General features: G+C 40.1%; 1 protein-coding gene across 1 annotated transcript in view; it reads left to right on the top strand.

Moving 5' to 3' along the window:
• Window positions 1–20,315, top strand: part of LOC139475515 (leucine-rich repeat serine/threonine-protein kinase 1-like) — a 76,241-nt gene that overhangs the window by 19,974 nt on the left and 35,952 nt on the right. The window contains exons 3-6 of the mRNA XM_071258710.1: window positions 13,871–14,079; window positions 15,570–15,741; window positions 17,135–17,311; window positions 19,300–19,427. Of these exons, the coding sequence (XP_071114811.1) occupies window positions 13,871–14,079; window positions 15,570–15,741; window positions 17,135–17,311; window positions 19,300–19,427 (686 nt within the window). The remainder of the gene's footprint in view (window positions 1–13,870; window positions 14,080–15,569; window positions 15,742–17,134; window positions 17,312–19,299; window positions 19,428–20,315) is intronic.

Raw genomic sequence — 20,315 nt, forward strand, 5'->3', positions numbered from 1 at the left:
TGTATGTACGAGACCTGGGGACTGTCGGGTCTAGATGTTGGGGGCCTTGACATCAAAATGGGGGTCCCATTGCACATTGCAAAGTTACCAGACCAGATAAAATGTTGCCAGTCCAGAAATTTTTAGACTAATGAAAAAAAGGTAACAGAACGGCAAACATAATAGTACCGTTTAATGTTAGTTCCCAGGAAACAACAACAAACTGGTGGACTGTCAGCTTAGTAACTTTGACTTCCGACCATCAGGTGTGCAAGTTTTCAAACCTGACCGTCCGTCAGTAATATAAACCATCTCAGACTGTTGGGCAGGCTGGTATTTTAAACACTGAAACAGAATAACTTATGTTTGCAACAGATGGGGATTTCCTTTGAATTGAAACTTGATGATTGTATGAAGAAAGTGTCACACAGGCTGTCTGAACATTGATTGTATATCTCATGAGGACTGAACTATCACATGAATCTTACCTACATGTTACAGTCTAATTTGTATCAGTCATTCCAATATTGGGTAGCCAAGTGGTTAAAGTGTTCTCTCGTCACGCCGAAGACCCGGGTTTGATTTCCGACTTGGGTACAATATGTGAAGCCCATATTTGGTGTCCCCCACCGTGATATTGCGGGAATATTACTAAAAGTGGCGTAAAACCAAACTCGCTCGCTCACTCACTCACTCACTCACTCACTCACTCCAACATCCATACTCATCTCCATCTAATGGGTGTTGCAGTTAATATTATTTGTTGTCAATTTCCTCATTTCTATGTGTACAGGAAGCCATATATTGCACCTAGTTAAACCCGTAAAAAATAAGGATTCTGCTCTTATGGTTAAAGTTACGTATGTACTGAAATCTAACTGAAAATATTATAATGCCTTTGTGTGTGAGCTGTAGAAGAGTCATTAAATGAGTCAAGTGTCAACCGACGGGTCAAGAAAGACCTTGCAGTGTTTAGATGTAGGACTGCTGAGTGTGATTGGTTGTTGTTTTGCATTGCAAGTCCCCATAGATATAACCACGTATTGGATCCATGAAGATCCGGGGTAGAATAGGTCTAGCTTGCTGTAAAAAACGACTATGCTTGTCATAAGAGGCGACTAATGGGATCGGGTGGTCAGGGTTGCTGACTTGGTTGATGCATGTCATCGTATCCTAATTGCGTGGATCGATGCTCATGATTTCAATCACTGGATTGTCTGGTCCAGACTAGATTATTTACAGACCTCCGTCATATAGCTGCAATATTGCTGAGTGCAGCGTTAAACACCAAACAAACAAACAAAACAAAGTAACGTATTGGCTGCATGTTAAGCCAGGGTTCACTTATAACTTTCATTCTAAGATATTCGCTAAAAGATGATAGGCACTGACTGATATCACTCTATCCTGTATTATAAACCTCCAGTGACATCATCCTATTGTTCTTCAGTCGACTTAAATCTCATAAACAGGGATGGTATAAAATCCCAGGGATATTATTAATAACACTTCTGTTTACCCGGTATATTGCAACATATGAATGTTTCCGGTGTTAAACAACAAACAAACAACTCTTTTTTAAGGCTACATGGGAATTAGCCTTTGGAATTAAATGTTCATTCAGACAATGGTTATCCTGAATCGGTCACGATGACAGGTGTATGACATGTGTTAGATCTTAGGTCATCACAAGTACTATACAACCACATTAAAGAGAAATATGAATACTTTTGAATATTAATGGAGGCTGAATGAAATGTTATATTATTATATTATGTTATAAAATTAGAGGCTTTACATTACCTGTATGAGGATTATCCATACAGTCAGAAATGTTTATCTTTATTTCATTATTGATATTCACGTCAAGCCCCAGAGACACAAACTACAAGGAAGAGCAAACATTCTGTACAAGGAAGGTCGATGTTCACTCGGGTCAGCAATCTGCCTAGCCCCTCCAGTTTGTGTTGATGTGATTTTTACTATAGGTCATATTGGTTTTGAGGAGGTCACAGGCCTGTATAAAGGCTTGATGTGATACCCTGATGACAGCACTCATTTTTCTAACTCTCAACCTCTAGTTTGCCTGGCCCAGATCCAGATCCAGATCCAGCCAAGAATGTGATCATACACAGGCCTCTGCCATAAAGCTGTAATATTACTTTCAACAGCATGGTCACTCACTTGCATAGTTGAAACACTAGCAGTGTTGGATGGGCGTTATTCCATCATGATCTATAGGCTTCTACAGCATACAACGCATGGTCACTCACTTGCATAGTTGAAACACTAGCAGTGTTGGATGGGCGTTATTCAAACATGATCTATAGGCTTCTACAGCATACAACCATGGTCACTCACTTGCATAGTTGAAACACTAGCAGTGTTGGATGGGCGTTATTCCATCATGATCTATAGGCTTCTACAGCATACAACCATGGTCACTCACTTGCATAGTTGAAACACCAGCAGTGTTGGATGGGCGTTATTCCATCATGATCTATAGGCTTCTACAGCATACAACCATGGTCACTCACTTGCATAGTTGAAACACTAGCAGTGTTGGATGGGCATTATTCCATCATGATCTATAGGCTTCTACAGCATACAACCATGGTCACTTACTTGCATAGTTGAAACACTAGCAGTGTTGGATGGGCGTTATTCCATCATGATCTATAGGCTTCTACAGCATACAACCATGGTCACTTACTTGCATAGTTGAAACACTAGCAGTGTTGGATGGGCGTTATTCCATCATGATCTATAGGCTTCTACAGCATACAACCATGGTCACTTACTTGCATAGTTGAAACACTAGCAGTGTTGGATGGGCGTTATTCCATCATGATCTATAGGCTTCTACAGCATACAACCATGGTCACTCACTTGCATAGTTGAAACACTAGCAGTGTTGGATGGGCGTTATTCCATCATGATCTATAGGCTTCTACAGCATACAACCATGGTCACTCACTTGCATAGTTGAAACACTAGCAGTGTTGGATGGGCATTATTACATCATGATCTATAGGCTCTGGATCATGACACAGAGTGAGCGTGTGACATTCAAGATCAACATCAGCAACACTTGATGTTTACGTCATCATGTGTCCAGGAAGAACATTACTGTAAATGCAGCCTTTCATTTCTCACAGCAACAATAGCAACAGGAAGTGTACTGGTAACCTAAATATTATTCCATCATGATTGTGAGTCAATCCGTCCTCTCTTATTCAAGAAATAATTGATGAGTGGGAGTTGTTTATCGTACAATACAACACTACAGGGAGAATAAACCATGAGGGCGCACAGCCCCAAGTGGTTTATTCTCCCTGCAGTGTTTTATTGTACGATAAACAAAAACCACGAGACGTTTTTTTCTTATATGAGATATCAACATTATGTTCAACCTCTTTAAGGATGTTGATAAAATGTACAAGCTTTAAATTTTTTTTTCTTAATAATGACTCCCTGAACAGAATCCCACCCTGGAAATGTCGGACTAGTATGTTTTACGATCAGGTGGGTTAAGTTGGTATTTCACGCATATTCTAACAATCCTCATACCGATTGTCATATCTCTCACACTTTCGGCCACTGCCTTTATCTGCGTAGCCCAGCTACAACCATGGCAAACAACTTACAAGACACTTCTCTCTCAAAAACAACTTTGTCCAGTATATGACGTCATTAAGTTGCGAACGCTTATTCGAATCTCCAGAAATGATGCCATGAAAGAACAATGTTCTATTGTGAAATAGTGAGTGAGTGAGTTGGGTTTAACGCCGCTTTTAATAGTATTCCAGTTATATCGCGGCATGTCAGCTTAATGTGGGAGGAAAGCCCGAAGTGATGTAGGTCTCAGACGTTTATCATTTCGTTGAAACCCACGAGCACGGGTATGGTGCTGACAAACCTAGAAACATAATCGGGGAGAACCGGGATTCGAACCCACAATCATAGGTTTCTCTGCGCAGCGAATCGCGGGGCCTTAGACGACTGGTCCACCCGTGCCCCCTATTGTGAAATAAACCACACTTCTTCTTCATTGTTCTTTGCGATTTTCCGCGTAGCTATCTTATATATGTGACAGAGTACACTTTTACTCATTAAATATTCTGGGCTCTTGGTTGAGGTTGGACTTATCAGCAGCTCCATGAAGAATGACTCCCTAATGTTTTGTTGAAATTTGTGATTTTTCTAAGGCGTACTACACACAGACTATTGGCATTATATTGTGTTCTACCATAGTCATTGTCTGTGTGGCCCTCAGAAATCCTTTTGGTTCGTGTCATGAAAAGGTCAAAGGTCAAGGTTAGGTTAATGCGATAGACAAGACTATTTCTCGAAATGTATTACCGGGGTCATGCATTTGTCATTAAACTTGGTATATACCTTTTCTAGGATGGGACCCTTTTTTTAGAAGGTTATGTGTTTATGAATTACTATCAAATAGTGATAATACCAGGTGTTTACGAAAAGGTGAGCATATCCTGCGCCACCAGTGGCACCCATCACAAACACATGCAAAGTCAAGTCAATTGTTCACCTGAAAAAATACAGGGACACCTGACACAAGTTAAAATAAGGACTTCAGACATCATTTTTGTCACTGATGCGTCAAATTTGTAATGTCCTCCACTTGTCTACAATAAGACGGAAGAGGAAGTAACTATGGAGACTCTTTCCAAACTATGAACAATGTAGTTTGCTCTCTTGAAGGAAGTGCATGCACACACTATCGTCCTGTTATAATATTTCTTCCTGTATCACTGAAAGATTACATTATGTCTGTAAGTCTATGATATTTTTGAAAATTGAAAAACGGGGGGATAGAGCCATTTTCCATTTTCAGTTTCCAGAGCAGAGCCCCCCAAACTGTTAAATATTTCTTGTTGAATATGTCTAGTGGGAAACTGGTGCCTTTTGATGATTTGGGATTTATATTTTTTTAAATTTTGTTTTTTTTCATGATTTTTCATGATGAAAACATGTTGTTTTCCATTTCCAGATCAGAACTCCAAAACCATAAGATATTTCTTGTTGAAACTTGCTATATAGATCAGTCTAGTAGTGAACTGGTGCCTATTGATGATTTCGGATTTGTCTTTTTTATAATTTAATTTTTTTATTGACGACAAGTTGGACTTGACTGAAAATGAGTGTTGTGCTTGTTTGCGGACGAGAACCACTGAATATTTCGAAGTGAGACTTGATTTACAGATCAGTCTGGTGGTGAACTGGTGCCTTTTGAGAATTTGGGAGTTTGAAAAATTCTGAATAACATTATTTTGTTCCTCGCTGAACTGCAGGTTGATATGGCAATGAACCAAAAGTGGGGTATAAGTAGCTAAACTCCAAGTCCGAATTGTGCCAGACTGGGGGGGATATGTCATCTTCTGATGACTCTTTCATGTTTCTGCTGTTATCTCAGCTTGCATTTCCAGCTCACCTGAGTGAGTGAGTGAGTGAGTGAGTGAGTGACTTGGACTGAGAGTCAAGTAAACTCTTCACCTCAGAAACAACTTGACCACTGAAGCTGAAACTTCACGTGCTTGTTCTCCACCAATGATGACACCCCTATTACCTCCATAGATTTGAACCTGATAGCAGGCAGTTTAAAAAGTGTATTTTTAGCAATTTCTCTGTCATTACTGTTCAAAATGTAACAAACTTTGGTAGTTGTTAGTTTCAAGATTTAGTCTCGGCTATGATACATGTTTTGACCTTGTTTTGCCCAAACTAATTAAATTATCTTAAAAGGCACATTTGGCTGTGTACATGTGTAAACTTCGTCTCCCATGAAATTGCCAGCATGAGGGTGATGAACTTTGTCATGTGTGTTTCTCCTTATTGTTACATCATATTTTGTTCAGACTATTATATTTTACTGCTAGTTTTCAGTCCTACAAATGTACAAACTGTTGTAATGCAAAACATTGTTGAAAATCAACATGATCAATGCTGACAGCACTTTTCTTCACTGTCTGTCTTTGATGATATTTTTAACTGTTGGCTACATAGGTGAGCTACAGTGTCATTGCATTATTTTTATCTCAACTGAACTGATAGTGATTAAAGTATTTTCTTGTGACATTCCTGGTAACTGGGTTTTCCAAGACTTTTGCATGACATATATTTACCACAGTGTCACAGCTGCTGATCTGAGAGTGCTCTTAGACTCTTTAAAGACCCTTCACACAATGACTGAAGCCGAGTTGGACTTCTGCATTAGAATAGGGCCCCGGAAAAGGTTTTGTTTGTTTGCTGGTTTGTTGTTTAACGCCGCAATATTCCAGCTATATGACAGCGGTCTGTAAATAATCGAGTCTGGACCAGACAATCCAGTGATTGACATCCTGAACATCGATCCACGCAATTGGGATACGATGACATGCATCAACCAAGTCGAGCCTGACCACCCGATCCTGTTGGTTGCCTCTTATGACAAGCATCTTGACTAAATGGAAAGTGTGGTCAGATTGGGTGACTTGGTTGACGCATGTCATGCTACCCTGATGGTGTAGATTGTTCCGATAATATCCATCTCTGGATTGTCTGGTCCCAATTTGATTATTTACAGGCCACTGTCATATAGCTGGAATATTGCTGTGTTGTGATAAACAACTGACATGCACACTGTGAAACAATACTGGGTGCGGTTGTACAAAGTGATCTTAGCGCTAAGATGATCGTAACTCCCATACCTTAACATAGATTTATGACAGTCGTAGCCCTAAGGTTGTTTTGTACAAGGGCACCCTGATCTCCCTGGAAATGAATAGGAGGTGTTTCCCCTGACACATATCTTTACCAATGGAGTTGTGATTACAGTTCGTGTATTGCACAACATTTCTGTACATCCACTGACTTCGGCTTGTTAAAATACATTTAGAGTTTCTCATCTGACCTGCCCACACCTAAAATTGTCCCTACCCTTTATTGTTTTCAGCTATTAGCACTATTTTGAAGCTACTTTATCACCTCAAATTTCATTTTGCACCATATTCCATTTTTTGGCCATAGTGTGTGAGATTGACAGGGGACCCTAGAGATGATCATATTGTGTTAGATTGACAGGAGAACCTAGACATGATCCTATTGTGTGAGATTGCCAGGAGAACCTAGAGATAATCATAGTGTGTGAGATTGACAGGAGAACCTAGACATGATCGTATTGTGTGAGATTGACAGGAGAACCTCGACATGATCCTATTGTGTGAGATTGACAGGAGAACCTCCACATGATCCTATTGTGTGAGATTGACAGGAGAACCTAGAGATGATCCTATTGTGTGAGATTGACAGGAGAACCTCCACATGATCCTATTGTGTGAGATTGACAGGAGAACCTAGAGATAATCGTATTGTGTGAGATTGACAGGAGAACCTCCACATGATCCTATTGTGTGAGATTGACAGGAGAACCTCCACATGATCCTATTGTGTGAGATTGACAGGAGAACCTAGAGATGATCCTATTGTGTGAGATTGACAGGAGAACCTCCACATGATCCTATTGTGTGAGATTGACAGGAGAACCTAGAGATAATCGTATTGTGTGAGATTGACAGGAGAACCTAGACATGATCATATTGTGTGAGATTGACAGGAGAACCTAGACATGATCGTATGGTGTGAGATTGACAGGAGAACCTCCACATGATCCTATTGTGTGAGATTGACAGGAGAACCTAGACATGATCGTATGGTGTGAGATTGACAGGAGAACCTAGACATGATCGTATTGTGTGAGATTGACAGGAGAACCTCCACATGATCCTATTGTGTGAGATTGACAGGAGAATCTAGAGATGATCCTATAGTGTGAGATTGACAGGAGAACCTCCACATGATCCTATTGTGTGAGATTGACAGGAGAACCTAGACATGATCGTATTGTGTGAGATTGACAGGGGAACCTAGACATGATCATACTGTGTGAGATTGACAGGAGAACCTAGACATGATCCTATTGTGTGAGATTGACAGGAGAACCTAGACATGATCGTATGGTGTGAGATTGACAGGAGAACCTCGACATGATCGTATTGTGTGAGATTGACAGGAGAACTTCCACATGATCCTATTGTGTGAGATTGACAGGAGAACCTAGACATGATCATACTGTGTGAGATTGACAGGAGAACCTAGACATGATCATACTGTGTGAGATTGACAGGAGAACCTAGACATGATCGTATTGTGTGAGATTGACAGGAGAACCTAGACATGATCATACTGTGTGAGATTGACAGGAGAACCTAGACATGATCATACTGTGTGAGATTGACAGGAGAACCTAGACATGATCATACTGTGTGAGATTGACAGGAGAACCTCCACATGATCCTATTGTGTGAGATTGACAGGAGAACCTAGACATGATCCTATTGTGTGAGATTGACAGGAGAACCTAGACATGATCATACTGTGTGAGATTGACAGGAGAACCTAGACATGATCATACTGTGTGAGATTGACAGGAGAACCTAGAGATAATCATATTGTGTGAGATTGAAAGGGGAACCTAGACATGATCATACTGTGTGAGATTGACAGGAGAACCTAGACATGATCATACTGTGTGAGATTGACAGGAGAACCTAGACATGATCATACTGTGTGAGATTGACAGGAGAACCTAGACATGATCATACTGTGTGAGATTGACAGGAGAACCTAGACATGATCGTATTGTGTGAGATTGACAGGAGAACCTAGAGATAATCGTATTTTGTGAGATTGACAGGAGAACCTAGAGATAATCGTATTGTGTGAGATTGACAGGAGAACCTAGACATGATCCTATTGTGTGAGATTGACAGGGGAACCTAGAGATGATCATATTGTGTGAGATTGACAGGAGAACCTAGACATGATCATACTGTGTGAGATTGACAGGAGAACCTAGACATGATCCTATTGTGTGAGATTGACAGGGGAACCTAGACATGATCATATTGTGTGAGATTGACAGGAGAACCTCCACATGATCCTATTGTGTGAGATTGACAGGAGAACCTAGACATGATCGTATTGTGTGAGATTGACAGGGGAACCTAGACATGATCATACTGTGTGAGATTGACAGGGGAACCTAGAGATGATCCTATTGTGTGAGATTGACAGGGGAACCTAGAGATGATCATATTGTGTGAGATTGACAGGAGAACCTAGACATGATCATACTGTGTGAGATTGACAGGAGAACCTAGACATGATCCTATTGTGTGAGATTGACAGGGGAACCTAGACATGATCATATTGTGTAAGATTGACAGGAGAACCTCCACATGATCGTATTGTGTGAGATTGACAGGAGAACCTAGACATGATCATACTGTGTGAGATTGACAGGAGAACCTAGACATGATCCTATTGTGTGAGATTGACAGGGGAACCTAGAGATGATCATATTGTGTGAGATTGACAGGAAGAACCTCCACATGATCCTATTGTGTGAGATTGACAGGAGAACCTAGACATGATCCTATTGTGTGAGATTGACAGGGGAACCTAGACATGATCATATTGTGTGAGAGTGACAGGAGAACCTCCACATGATCCTATTGTGTGAGATTGACAGGAGAACCTAGACATGATCATACTGTGTGAGATTGACAGGAGAACCTCCACATGATCCTATTGTGTGAGATTGACAGGAGAACCTAGACATGATCATATTGTGTGAGATTGACAGGAGAACCTAGACATGATCGTATTGTGTGAGATTGACAGGAGAACCTAGACATGATCGTATTGTGTGAGATTGACAGGAGAACCTCCACATAATCATACTGTGTGAGATTGACAGGAGAACCTAGACATGATCTTATTGTGTGAGATTGACAGGGGAACTTAGACATGATCATACTGTGTGAGACTGACAGGAGAACCTAGACATGATCCTATTGTGTGAGATTGCAAGGGGAACCTAGACATGATCCTATTGTGTGAGATTGCAAGGGAAACTTAGACATGATCCTATTGTGTGAGATTGCCAGGAGACTTTTGTTTCAGCTGAGAAGTCGTTACTTCTGTTCACTAGTCATATATTTCTTCATTATCTTTGATCTTTCTCAACATTAATGATATTTTTTCCTAGTGATTTGTGTAGATTTAATGTCACATCCATAATGCTAAATATCCATCAAGATTTTGTGATTGAGTGAAAATGATTATCAAAGTTTTTGGCCCATTGGAGATGATCATATGAAACCTGTGAGATGAAGGGATGGAAGGGAGGAAGGATGCTGAAGTAGGCTGAAAGATGGGAACAGTTCTTAATTCACAAGGAAGTAAGATTAGAAATGTCATTGTGAAACCTTAAGTGCTCTGTCTTCCTGACCAAATGACTATTTTCAGACGGAGTGTGTGGGCATTACTAAATTTGACGGATAACCATGACAGAGGTGAAAAGGATGTCATCTAAATTTGGTCTTATTTAATAATCTCACATCCGTATGGTCTGTTTGTTTGTTATCTTTTATCATTTAATCTGTCATCACCCCTGCTGAATTATTTTCTTTGTTTGGCAATTTGAATTTCTATTTCATTACAACTATCATGTAATTGGTATAGTAAGAATGTAAGATGGAACTTTAAAATCAGACCTCAGTTCTCGCTACTGCTAAACAAAGATCTGAGGACATCCCTTTAGGGGTCACGTCAGAATGACCTTTCACGAACTTTGACATAAACTGAAGTATCAACGTTACAACATATTGGGGTTAGAGGGCAAATTTCAAGATTCTTGTAATGGCTGCCCTCACAATGACAATAGCGATTTTACCGAGACTGTAACAAAGGTGTCACGCCCTGGGAAGGAGCTCGCATGAGCACCTACACAGGGAGGTAACTCTAGCTGAGTGCAGTGTACATATATTTGTGTCATCGACTACCAGTTGAGAATGATGGAATAGTATTCCTACTGATAAATGATTCTGTACATTGAGTAATCATAATTATCATTGTATTTCTAACTTCTTTGAGAGGCATTTAGAAGTTGGAGTACTAAGTAAGGATAAGATTTATGGATGAACAACTTTACAATTAAGAGCGACGTTTCGGTGTAGGTTCTAATACCGTTATTAAGTAAGTGTTATATTTTGTGATTTTCAATGTGACTAATACATATATGCATATCTCAGAAATAACATGTCTGTATCCAATATCTCCTTTTTCACAATATCATAGATATTTGAAGAAACTTTCTAATTTGAGTCAAATAACGAATGTGAAATAGTGGCCATCAAGAACATACATATACATGCTTCTCTGTTATGCTCAAAATGCCATGTGGTAATATGGAGTGTAAGTTACTTGCAGGTTGTGAGAACCGAAATATTTAACTAATACTTACTCAGACCACTTTTAATGTTTTTCTTTTTTGAAAATTGCATGAATTATTCCACTGTGTATGCACATGATGTTGAATATTCTGTCTGTTCTCCATGATAACATGTTATCTGTTCTCTATTGATCAAGGGGGCACGGGTGGCCCAGTCGTCTAAGTTGCGTCCCTTGGGCACGCCAGAAACCTATGATTGTGTGTTCGAATCCTGGTTCGCCCCAATTAAGTTTATAGGTTTGTCAGCACCATACCCTTGCTCGTGGGTTTCACTGAAGTAGTAAATGTCTGAGACCTGCATCACTTCGGGCTTCCCTCCAAATTAAGCAGACATGCCGCGATATAACTGGAGTACTGTTAAAAGCGGCGTTAAACCCAACACACTCACTCACTCTATTGATCAATCCAAATGTCCTTGGTCAGCCGGCTGGAGGACGTGGAGGACGTGGAGGACGTGGAGGACATCTTGTCATCCCAGAACTAGTTTTGGCTCGTCAAGATTTACTTCTGGGTAGCTGAATCTATAAATGTCTTATCATGATTTCACAATACCAACAATGACGGAGCAAGAAGTACTTGTCTTGTCATACTTGTCATATCCTCTTTCAGAGTGATGTGGTAGTTACAGCTGTTACAATCAGAGGTGGTTATTGTGATTACACACATCTGATTGACCGATCCAAATTGATGGTAGAATCCAAACTGACCACCTGGGTAGAAACATGAATTTATTTGTTATGTTGTATGTAAAAAGGAAACAAAGCCCTTTCCATAATCATAAGAAATTTCTTCTGTAAGATGTCATAAGTGTGTGTTTATGAATAACTATTAAATGGTGATGATGCCAGGTTTTCACAAAAAGGTGAGCATATTCTGCCCCACCAATGGCACCCATCATGAACACATGCAAGGGCAAGTCAATTGCTTACCTGAAAAAACCATGGGAATACAAGTTCAAAATAGGGAATTGCATCGGACATCATTTTTGTCACTGATACATCAAACAGGAAATGTCCTCGTGCCTACCACAAAATATTTTGAAAGCTAAGCCTTGAATGTTGTAACCCTGATCAAACAACTTTTGAGCAAGAGTCCTATTACCCTGTTTGACATTTTTAGAGAAAGAGCATGCTCGATTGTACTGCAGAAGTTGTGAAATCTAGAAACCTCCAGATTGATTTTAGGTTTATATCAAAATCTATCTTCAAAGTAACCAGATGGCACAGTGTAAACTGTAACTGATAATGACCACAAGAATTTGTTACAGTTGGTACTTGTATTGATACTTCCTCTTCCTTCTGCGAACATGCATAAACTGTTGTACTAGTAACTCCCCTTCAGAGATCTGGGTTAGAATTTGTATTCAGCAACCCATGCTTTTCATAAGAGTTGTTTAACAGGATTGGATGGTCAGACTTGCTGATTGAATGATGCATGTCTTACATCTCGCAATGCGTGAGCACCTTGATTAAAAACATGAAAAGATTTGGAAAATATCTGTTGACAACGAGTTGGCGTTGCACATGCTTTGCAAATCCTGCAATCGACCGAAATCTGCAGGACAGTTTACGAACCGGATTTCGATTTCTCTTCTGTAAGATGTCTGTAAGATGTCATAAGCGTGTGTTTATGAATAACTATTAAATAGTGATGATGCCAGGTTTTCACAAAAAGGTAAGCACATTCTGCCCCACCAATCGCACCCATCACAAACACATGCAAAGGCAAGTCAATTGCCTACCTGCTTTTCGTAAGTGTATTTAAACAGGATTGGATGGTCAGACTCGCTGATTGGATAATGCATGTCATCTTATCCAAATTATGTAGATCGATGCTCATGATGTCACTCACTGGATTGTCTCGTCAATTAGTTACAGACCACCGTCAGAGTGTGCATTAAGAACAAACAAACAAACAAACAAACAAACAAACTCACTAATTACTGTGGTGAGACATTTCGCATGTCACAATCTAGTTAACTGCCTAATTTACTTTGTTACACAGTGTTTAGTCTGTCTTACAGACCCTGATACAAATATATATCAAATACAGCCCATGCAAGTCTATAATATTTGGCAAGTCTAGATCACTGCAGTATCAGAAAATGAAGAGAGTCACTGGGCTCCTTTTTATTATATTTTTATTAAGATAACTGAACAACTGTTTTTATGTACGATATGTTCATTTCAGAGACTAGATTTTAGTCTACACAGTGTTTTTTGCTTGGTAATATGATCTCCGTTATATGTCTTCAAGATTCACCATCCCAAGGCCCCTCTGCTTAAGGACCAGCACTGAGCCTGTTAATGGAATGTCATTTTGTAATTTGAAACTCCACAATCTCTGCTCAGATCCGAGGACATTCTGACCACTGGAGGATATAGTAAAATCACAAGGGACTAAGATTATTATCCGACATCAAAACTTACTCAGAAGACATCATTACATACAGCTACATCAATGCATCACTCTGAATGAACCTGACTAGCAGCAGCAGTGTTAGTTGCATCTAATGTTGAGATTATGTTGTTTCAGATTTTTCTGATGCATTTGCAAGGGCAACATCAACAGGAGATAGGGATGAGTTACTACACGTACTGACTGATTGCATCAACCCATATGATGTTGTTATTTACTTGACGGACCACCCCAACATCTTCCATGATTTGTGCAAGGACACCTTCCTGGATGTACTGCACATTCTGCTGGAGTTTGGAGTGGATGTCAACTTGGAGTGGGCTGGGGTAGGTGCTGCTGCCTCATTAGTTTCCAAATGTAATGAAGTTTACAAATACCCATCTTCCCGAGGCAAGTGTGTCCAAATGTGCGATGGTCCAATCATATTTAGCACAGGAAAGTGATGAAGGAGTAAGCATATAGTCCGAAATGAGACCCGTGAAGATCCGGGGTAGAATAGGTCTTCAGCAACCCAGGCTTGCCGTAAAAGGCAACTATACTTGTTGACTAACGGGATCGGGTGGTCAGGCTTGCTGACTTGGTTGATGCATATCATCGTTTCCCAATTGCATGGATCGATGCTCATGATGTCAATCACTAGATTGTCTTGTCCAGACTTGATTTTTTGCAGACCGCGGTGCGGTGTTAAACAACAAACAAACACACTCTGAAACATTATGTTCCTCATCATAAAGAAGTTGGCATCCATAAATTCTCTTCCATCCTCTTAAGATTGCCAAAATGTTTAAGTGAAGTCCCCACAAACTAACCCCCATGATCTCAGAAACAAATGTGTTAACAGAATTCTCACCTGATTGGTGGCCATATTGAAAACATCATAGTGTGTATGTTCACTGGGTGTGTACAGTTGTACCATGTTATGTTTTGTAGGAGCTGGTATGACCTTTCCAATTAGCATAACCCCCAAAACCTGTTTTGCTGTAATTTGGACGTCTCTCAAGAGTTTTAATTTAAAGGTTTCAAATAGACATTTAATAACTTTAAATTTGAAAATAGTTTGAAACCTCTAAAATGAAGACACAATATTTATCTTAATTTTGTCAGATATGATTCTAATGCAGTACATAAGTTGAAAGTCCCGATTGAGGGTTAAGTGATAATCAACAATAGTCAGCATACATTTGAATTTTTTAACTATGATCAAACACAAAGGTTGTACTTATACACACAAGAATACATTGCTATTATCATGTAATTCATGTTCACTGACTGGACATCAAAGGATTGTGGTATGAAAGATATAATGTCTCAGTTCATGCTGGGGAAGATTGGAGTGTCAAGAGAGAGTTAAGCTCCTTGGTGTTTCTAAAATTTATAATGTTAATTTGTTGATTTGGATTCCTGTTAAAACCATCTCCCCACCATAGCATTAAATAATCATGGAGTTTCTATATTTCACAACATTAAATGTGTTAAAATCAGTATTTGAAACTGAGTACCGTTTCCCATCAAGCCGGAGAAGTATTTTCAGATAACTATTTTTGTTCCTGCTGTCATAATTCGCTGCCACTGATAAACTAATGTTGGAGTCTAAACTATAACAGTGGAATGATATTTTTCTCTGAAGTAATGTTACTGCTATCTCAGGAAATATTACCAGGGGCCCACAAAGTGATCTTAGTGCGAGGGGGAACATTAGATTAGCATTAGTTCCCATACTTTAATATAGGCGTAAGGTAGTCGTTGGGCTAAGAGTGAGTTATTGCCTGGAGCCTGGAGTTATTGACACAGAAGAGACGTTTCTGCCATGTTGCAGTTGAGCCCTCTGCAAGTGGCTGCCGCTGCTGGGAATGTCAAGGTGGTCCAGTTCTTCCTCTCCAAGGATGTCAACATGTCCAGAGAAGTATGGCAGGAGACATCCCCTTTCTACCTGGCGTCCCTGTATGGACACTACGAGATAGTGGTCCAACTCACTGATACCTTTCCATGTGAGAGTTAACACGGCTGAATCTGATCTGTCTCACCTTAGATAACCACATTGATTACAGAATAATGTATGAGCAACCTGGAATTACCATTTACCCGGATCTAATGAATCCACTTTCAAGGATTTTCATGAGGGTTCCATATTAATGTATTTGCTTAGTGGTGATGGGGAAGGGGTAACGGAAAGGGGTAATGGGGCAGGGGAAGGGATGATGGGGTAGGGAGAGGGGGTGATGGGGATAGGGATGGGAAGGGGTGATGGGGAGAGGGGCGATGGGGGAACGGAAGGGGGAGGGAGGGGGTGATGGGGGAGAGGGGCAATGGGGAAACGGAAGGGGGAGGGAGGGGGTGATGGGGGAGAGGGGCAATGGGGGAGGGAGGGGGTGATGTGGGAGGGAGAGGGGGGTGATGGAAAGAGGGAGGGAAGAGGAAATGGGGAGGGGGAGGGGCAATGGGAGAGTGGAAAGGGTGATAGGGAGGGGATGTTGACAGCTTCTGCTCATGCCTGTGAGTCTCACCAGTCTACACAGAATACAGATGAACTTGAAAAAGTTTGGAGAGATTTAGGACCCCCTCAATATCGCAACAGGATTTAACATTTATTCGTGAGGGACAAATGATCTGTAGTTCCTAGTTCTTTCTTTACGTATGGTGTATTTCGTCACATTAAAATAAGGAAATCTCTTCAAGACTGTTCAATTACTAATATCATTTTTCTTCTTAATATTAGGTTATTTTTTCACTACGTAAACACCCAAGTTGGCAGTCATTTTGTGAAATGAGGTTAATATTATGGAGGCTGTCAAGTGGTTAGCCATCACAGGACAACTGCCTTACCACTCACATACACAATTACAAACAATCAGCTGAAAGTAATGACAATTTAATTTTTCATTGTTTATGATTCTTTGAAATGCGGGGCGGTTGGGTAGCCTAGTGGTTAAAGCGTTCGCTCGTCACGCCGAAGACCCGGGTTCGATTCTTTGGGAAATCACTTATTCCAATATTTGGAAAGAGAGGCTCAGCTATTTCCTCCAGTGTGTAATATTATATTCCTTATAGAACTCAATACTTTCTGGGATACTGTGACTGCCTACTTGGGTTGATAATACATCAAAGGATAAGGGGGCGGTGGGGTAGCCTAGTGGTTAAAGCGTTCGCTCGTCACACTGAAGACCCGGGTTCGATTCCCGACATGGGTACTATGTGTGAAGCCCATTTCTGGTGTCCCCTGCCGCGATATTGCTAGAATATTGCTAAAAGCGGCGTAAAACCATACTCACTCACTCACTCACTCTTTAAAATGCATTGATGTGTGAATGTTCAGTTGAATCTTGTCTAAGAATTAATGAATACGGATGAACTTATCACCGTGTAGATTATTTTATGTTTCAGCGTATGTGAAGGACCCTGTAAACAGGAGCAGCTTGTTTTATGCCGCTTGCAAGGGAGGTAATCTGGCCATTGTCCAGTTCTGGTACCTACCAGGAATGGACCTCAACAACCCAGTGCAGCTGATATCTTCGTTTGAGAACTGTGAGAACATGGTGCCACTGTTCGCAGCCTGTGAAGGTAAAGAAGGCAGGGATTAGGGCTGGGACGGGTCGGAATTTACTACCCGGTACCCACCCCCCTATTACCCAACCCTACCCGGGTACCCACTGTATTTCTCAAGAGATAGGTACAAAATGTCCGATTGGACATTTTTTTACCATAGCACTGGCAAAATTATTTAGATACATGTATTAAACAATTTGGTCATGCATTCACAGAAGTTGACTCAAGTTATGTCTTTATTCAAAGATGTGAAAGTCAGAAGAAATGGGTGCATTGTCAGAAAGAAATGCGAACATTCGTGACTTGTAGTGTAACCATAGAGTTCTAGATATTTTTTTCATTAAACAATATATCACATGACCAACCACGGGTCCGGGTCGTCCTGTGGGTACCCGGGTCCTACTCAGTACCCACCCGACCCGGGTACCTGAGTTACCCGTCCCAGCCCTAGCAGGGATATATCCCGACTTGCTGCGAGGCCAGTTTTAGGCCCCAAGTCACAGCAAATGTCAGTTAAAATTCCCAAATTGAAATTTAACACTTCCCCATTCATCTATTTTAGGTATAACTAATGTCAGGGCTTTATAGAGGAGACTTCTATTTCATTGATAACATGACCAATACGGAGGAAGAGGCTTTCATGCATAGTTTAACATTAGTGCACTGATTGCGATAAATACCCCTGAATTTAAAAAAATATGATGTTTAAAAAAATGCATTTTTCCCAATTTGTCTGCCAAGGGCACTTATTTTTGAATCCTAGATAAATCCCCGCAATTAAAAAGATCGTAGGCAACTTCCTTATTAAACTATACAAAGCAATAATCCAACTTAAATCCAAGACAGTCTATTGTTCACTCAGTTAATGATTTGGTTTTGTTAGTGTTATTGATTGTCTTACTTTTCAGAAGGATTCGTTTTGTAGAAATATTTCTCAGGAGTTTACCCTCTGGGGCTTTCCTGAGGGAGTGAAAAACCCTACATCTTGAATGTTATTTTGTGTAATTAGCAATGTTTTGAAGTGGAAAGCCCTATATCTTGAATGTTGTTTTGTGTAATTAGCAAAATTTTGTTGGGGATGAAGAAACAGAAAGAATCTCCATTCACCAGGTTTTGTTTCCAGAGCTTGACTCATATTTTGATTCAGTACTTCTTCATGAAACTTCAGGCATGCATTGAACTGGCACCTTCTCTATTCAGGGCCCACTTGCACAAGGCGATCTTAGCGCTAAGATGATCATAACTCCCATACTTTAGCATAGGCTTACAATAGTCGTAGCGCTAAGATTGCTTTGTGCAAGTGGGCCCAGGAGTCTGTAGTTCACCTGACTGAAGGTCACATCAGCTTATGTGTTAGCATAACTCACTGACTGTACTTCTAGCATTCTTTGTTCTGAAACTATGTATTCCCATCGGGGAGTGCTGAACTGGCACCTTTTGCTATTCAGGAGTTTTCTTTAAATATTTAGATTTTTGATAACAATTTGGACTTAGGTTCTTAGGGTCAAATGAAGTATTATACCAACTGTTGGGATATCCTTAATCATAAACCCTGTTGAGAATAAACTATAGGTCCCTAGCAACATATGTTTCTGTTGCGATCTTGGATGAGATGGTAAGACTTGGTGGATTGTTTGTCATCCTGCCCGGACTCAGAAGAATGTTGTTCATAATGTGTTTGTTACAAAAATCTAAAAAGCATCATACATTATGTCAGGAATTGTTCACTTTTTCTGCTATTTAGTTAGTTTTGAGTTTCGAAAATATTTGTGACATTGCTATCAAATGAAAAGTTCTGTTTATTGAAAAGTACCTTTAGAAATTCATTTAATATAACGGATATTTATATGAAGACCTTAAAGGAACAGTAGGATGTTGGTATCATTATTTGTACAAGTGGCGTAACTGGGAGCTTTTGCCAAAAATCAAAACCAAACAGATAATCTTGGAATAGCCTCAAGATGAAACTACAGATAGCAGTAAGACTTGCATCATGCTTCCAGGTGAGCACATGGATGTTGCTGTGTTCCTGATGGACAGTCAAGCCTTCATCACAGACAATATCTGTCAGCGCTTCCCAGAGATGACCTCCAGGCTTGTGAGCGGGTGTTTCAAAAAACGGAAAGATGAGGTATGGACAGACATATTGAAAGAATGTATTACCATGGGACAATAACTGCAAACCTGCTTTACCTTCTCACTAAATTGTGAGTGAGTTTGATTTAACACCACTTTTAACAGTATTCCAGTTATATCGCGGCGTGTCAGCATAATGTGGGCGGAAAACCCGAAGTGATGCCGGTCTCAGACGTTTACCACTTCGATGAAACCACCGAGCACGGGTATGGTGCTGACAAACCTAGAAACATAATCGGGGCAAACCGAGATTCGAACCCACACTGATAGGTTTCAGGCATGCCGAAGGGACCCAACTCTACACAGCGAATCGTAGCGCATTAGACGACTGGGCCACCCGTGCCCCCCACTAAATTGTGTATCAGGTAACAATAATTGACCTCAAAAGTACACATCAGTGATATTGAAAAGAGTTCAAAATTATTTAAGTAAAATGTCAGCCTCTACATAAAGATTTCCATACACCTCCTACCGAGTGTATATTGAACAAGTAGAGTAAGAATGCATTTTGTAGACACAAGCTAGCTGCTACCCTAGTTTCATCTTCTAAGTTTGTCACATGCCATATTTAGCTGCCTTGCTAAAATAACAGTTGGTTTGGGACACCCCATGGCTTCAAGTAAATGCTTTCATAAGTAAATATAAATTCCAGTTACATAAGTTGATGAAAATACTACATCTCAATGGATGTCACTGATGAGGTTGGAGCACACCATTATGAAACTCCTATTTTCAAGTAATATCTTTATTTTGATATCCAATGTTAGATGGTTATGAATTGCTTTTATATTCAGTTTCAATATTCTCCTTTGTTTAGCTTAATTGTAATATTTTTCAAATAGTAACACTGTCGTGTGTGGTTATATTTGTAGCATCAAACAAA

The sequence above is a fragment of the Haliotis cracherodii genome, unplaced genomic scaffold (assembly GCF_022045235.1).
Source record: "Haliotis cracherodii isolate W230 unplaced genomic scaffold, xgHalCrac1.p SCAF_1, whole genome shotgun sequence".
In the NCBI taxonomy this organism is placed as follows: domain Eukaryota; kingdom Metazoa; phylum Mollusca; class Gastropoda; order Lepetellida; family Haliotidae; genus Haliotis; species Haliotis cracherodii.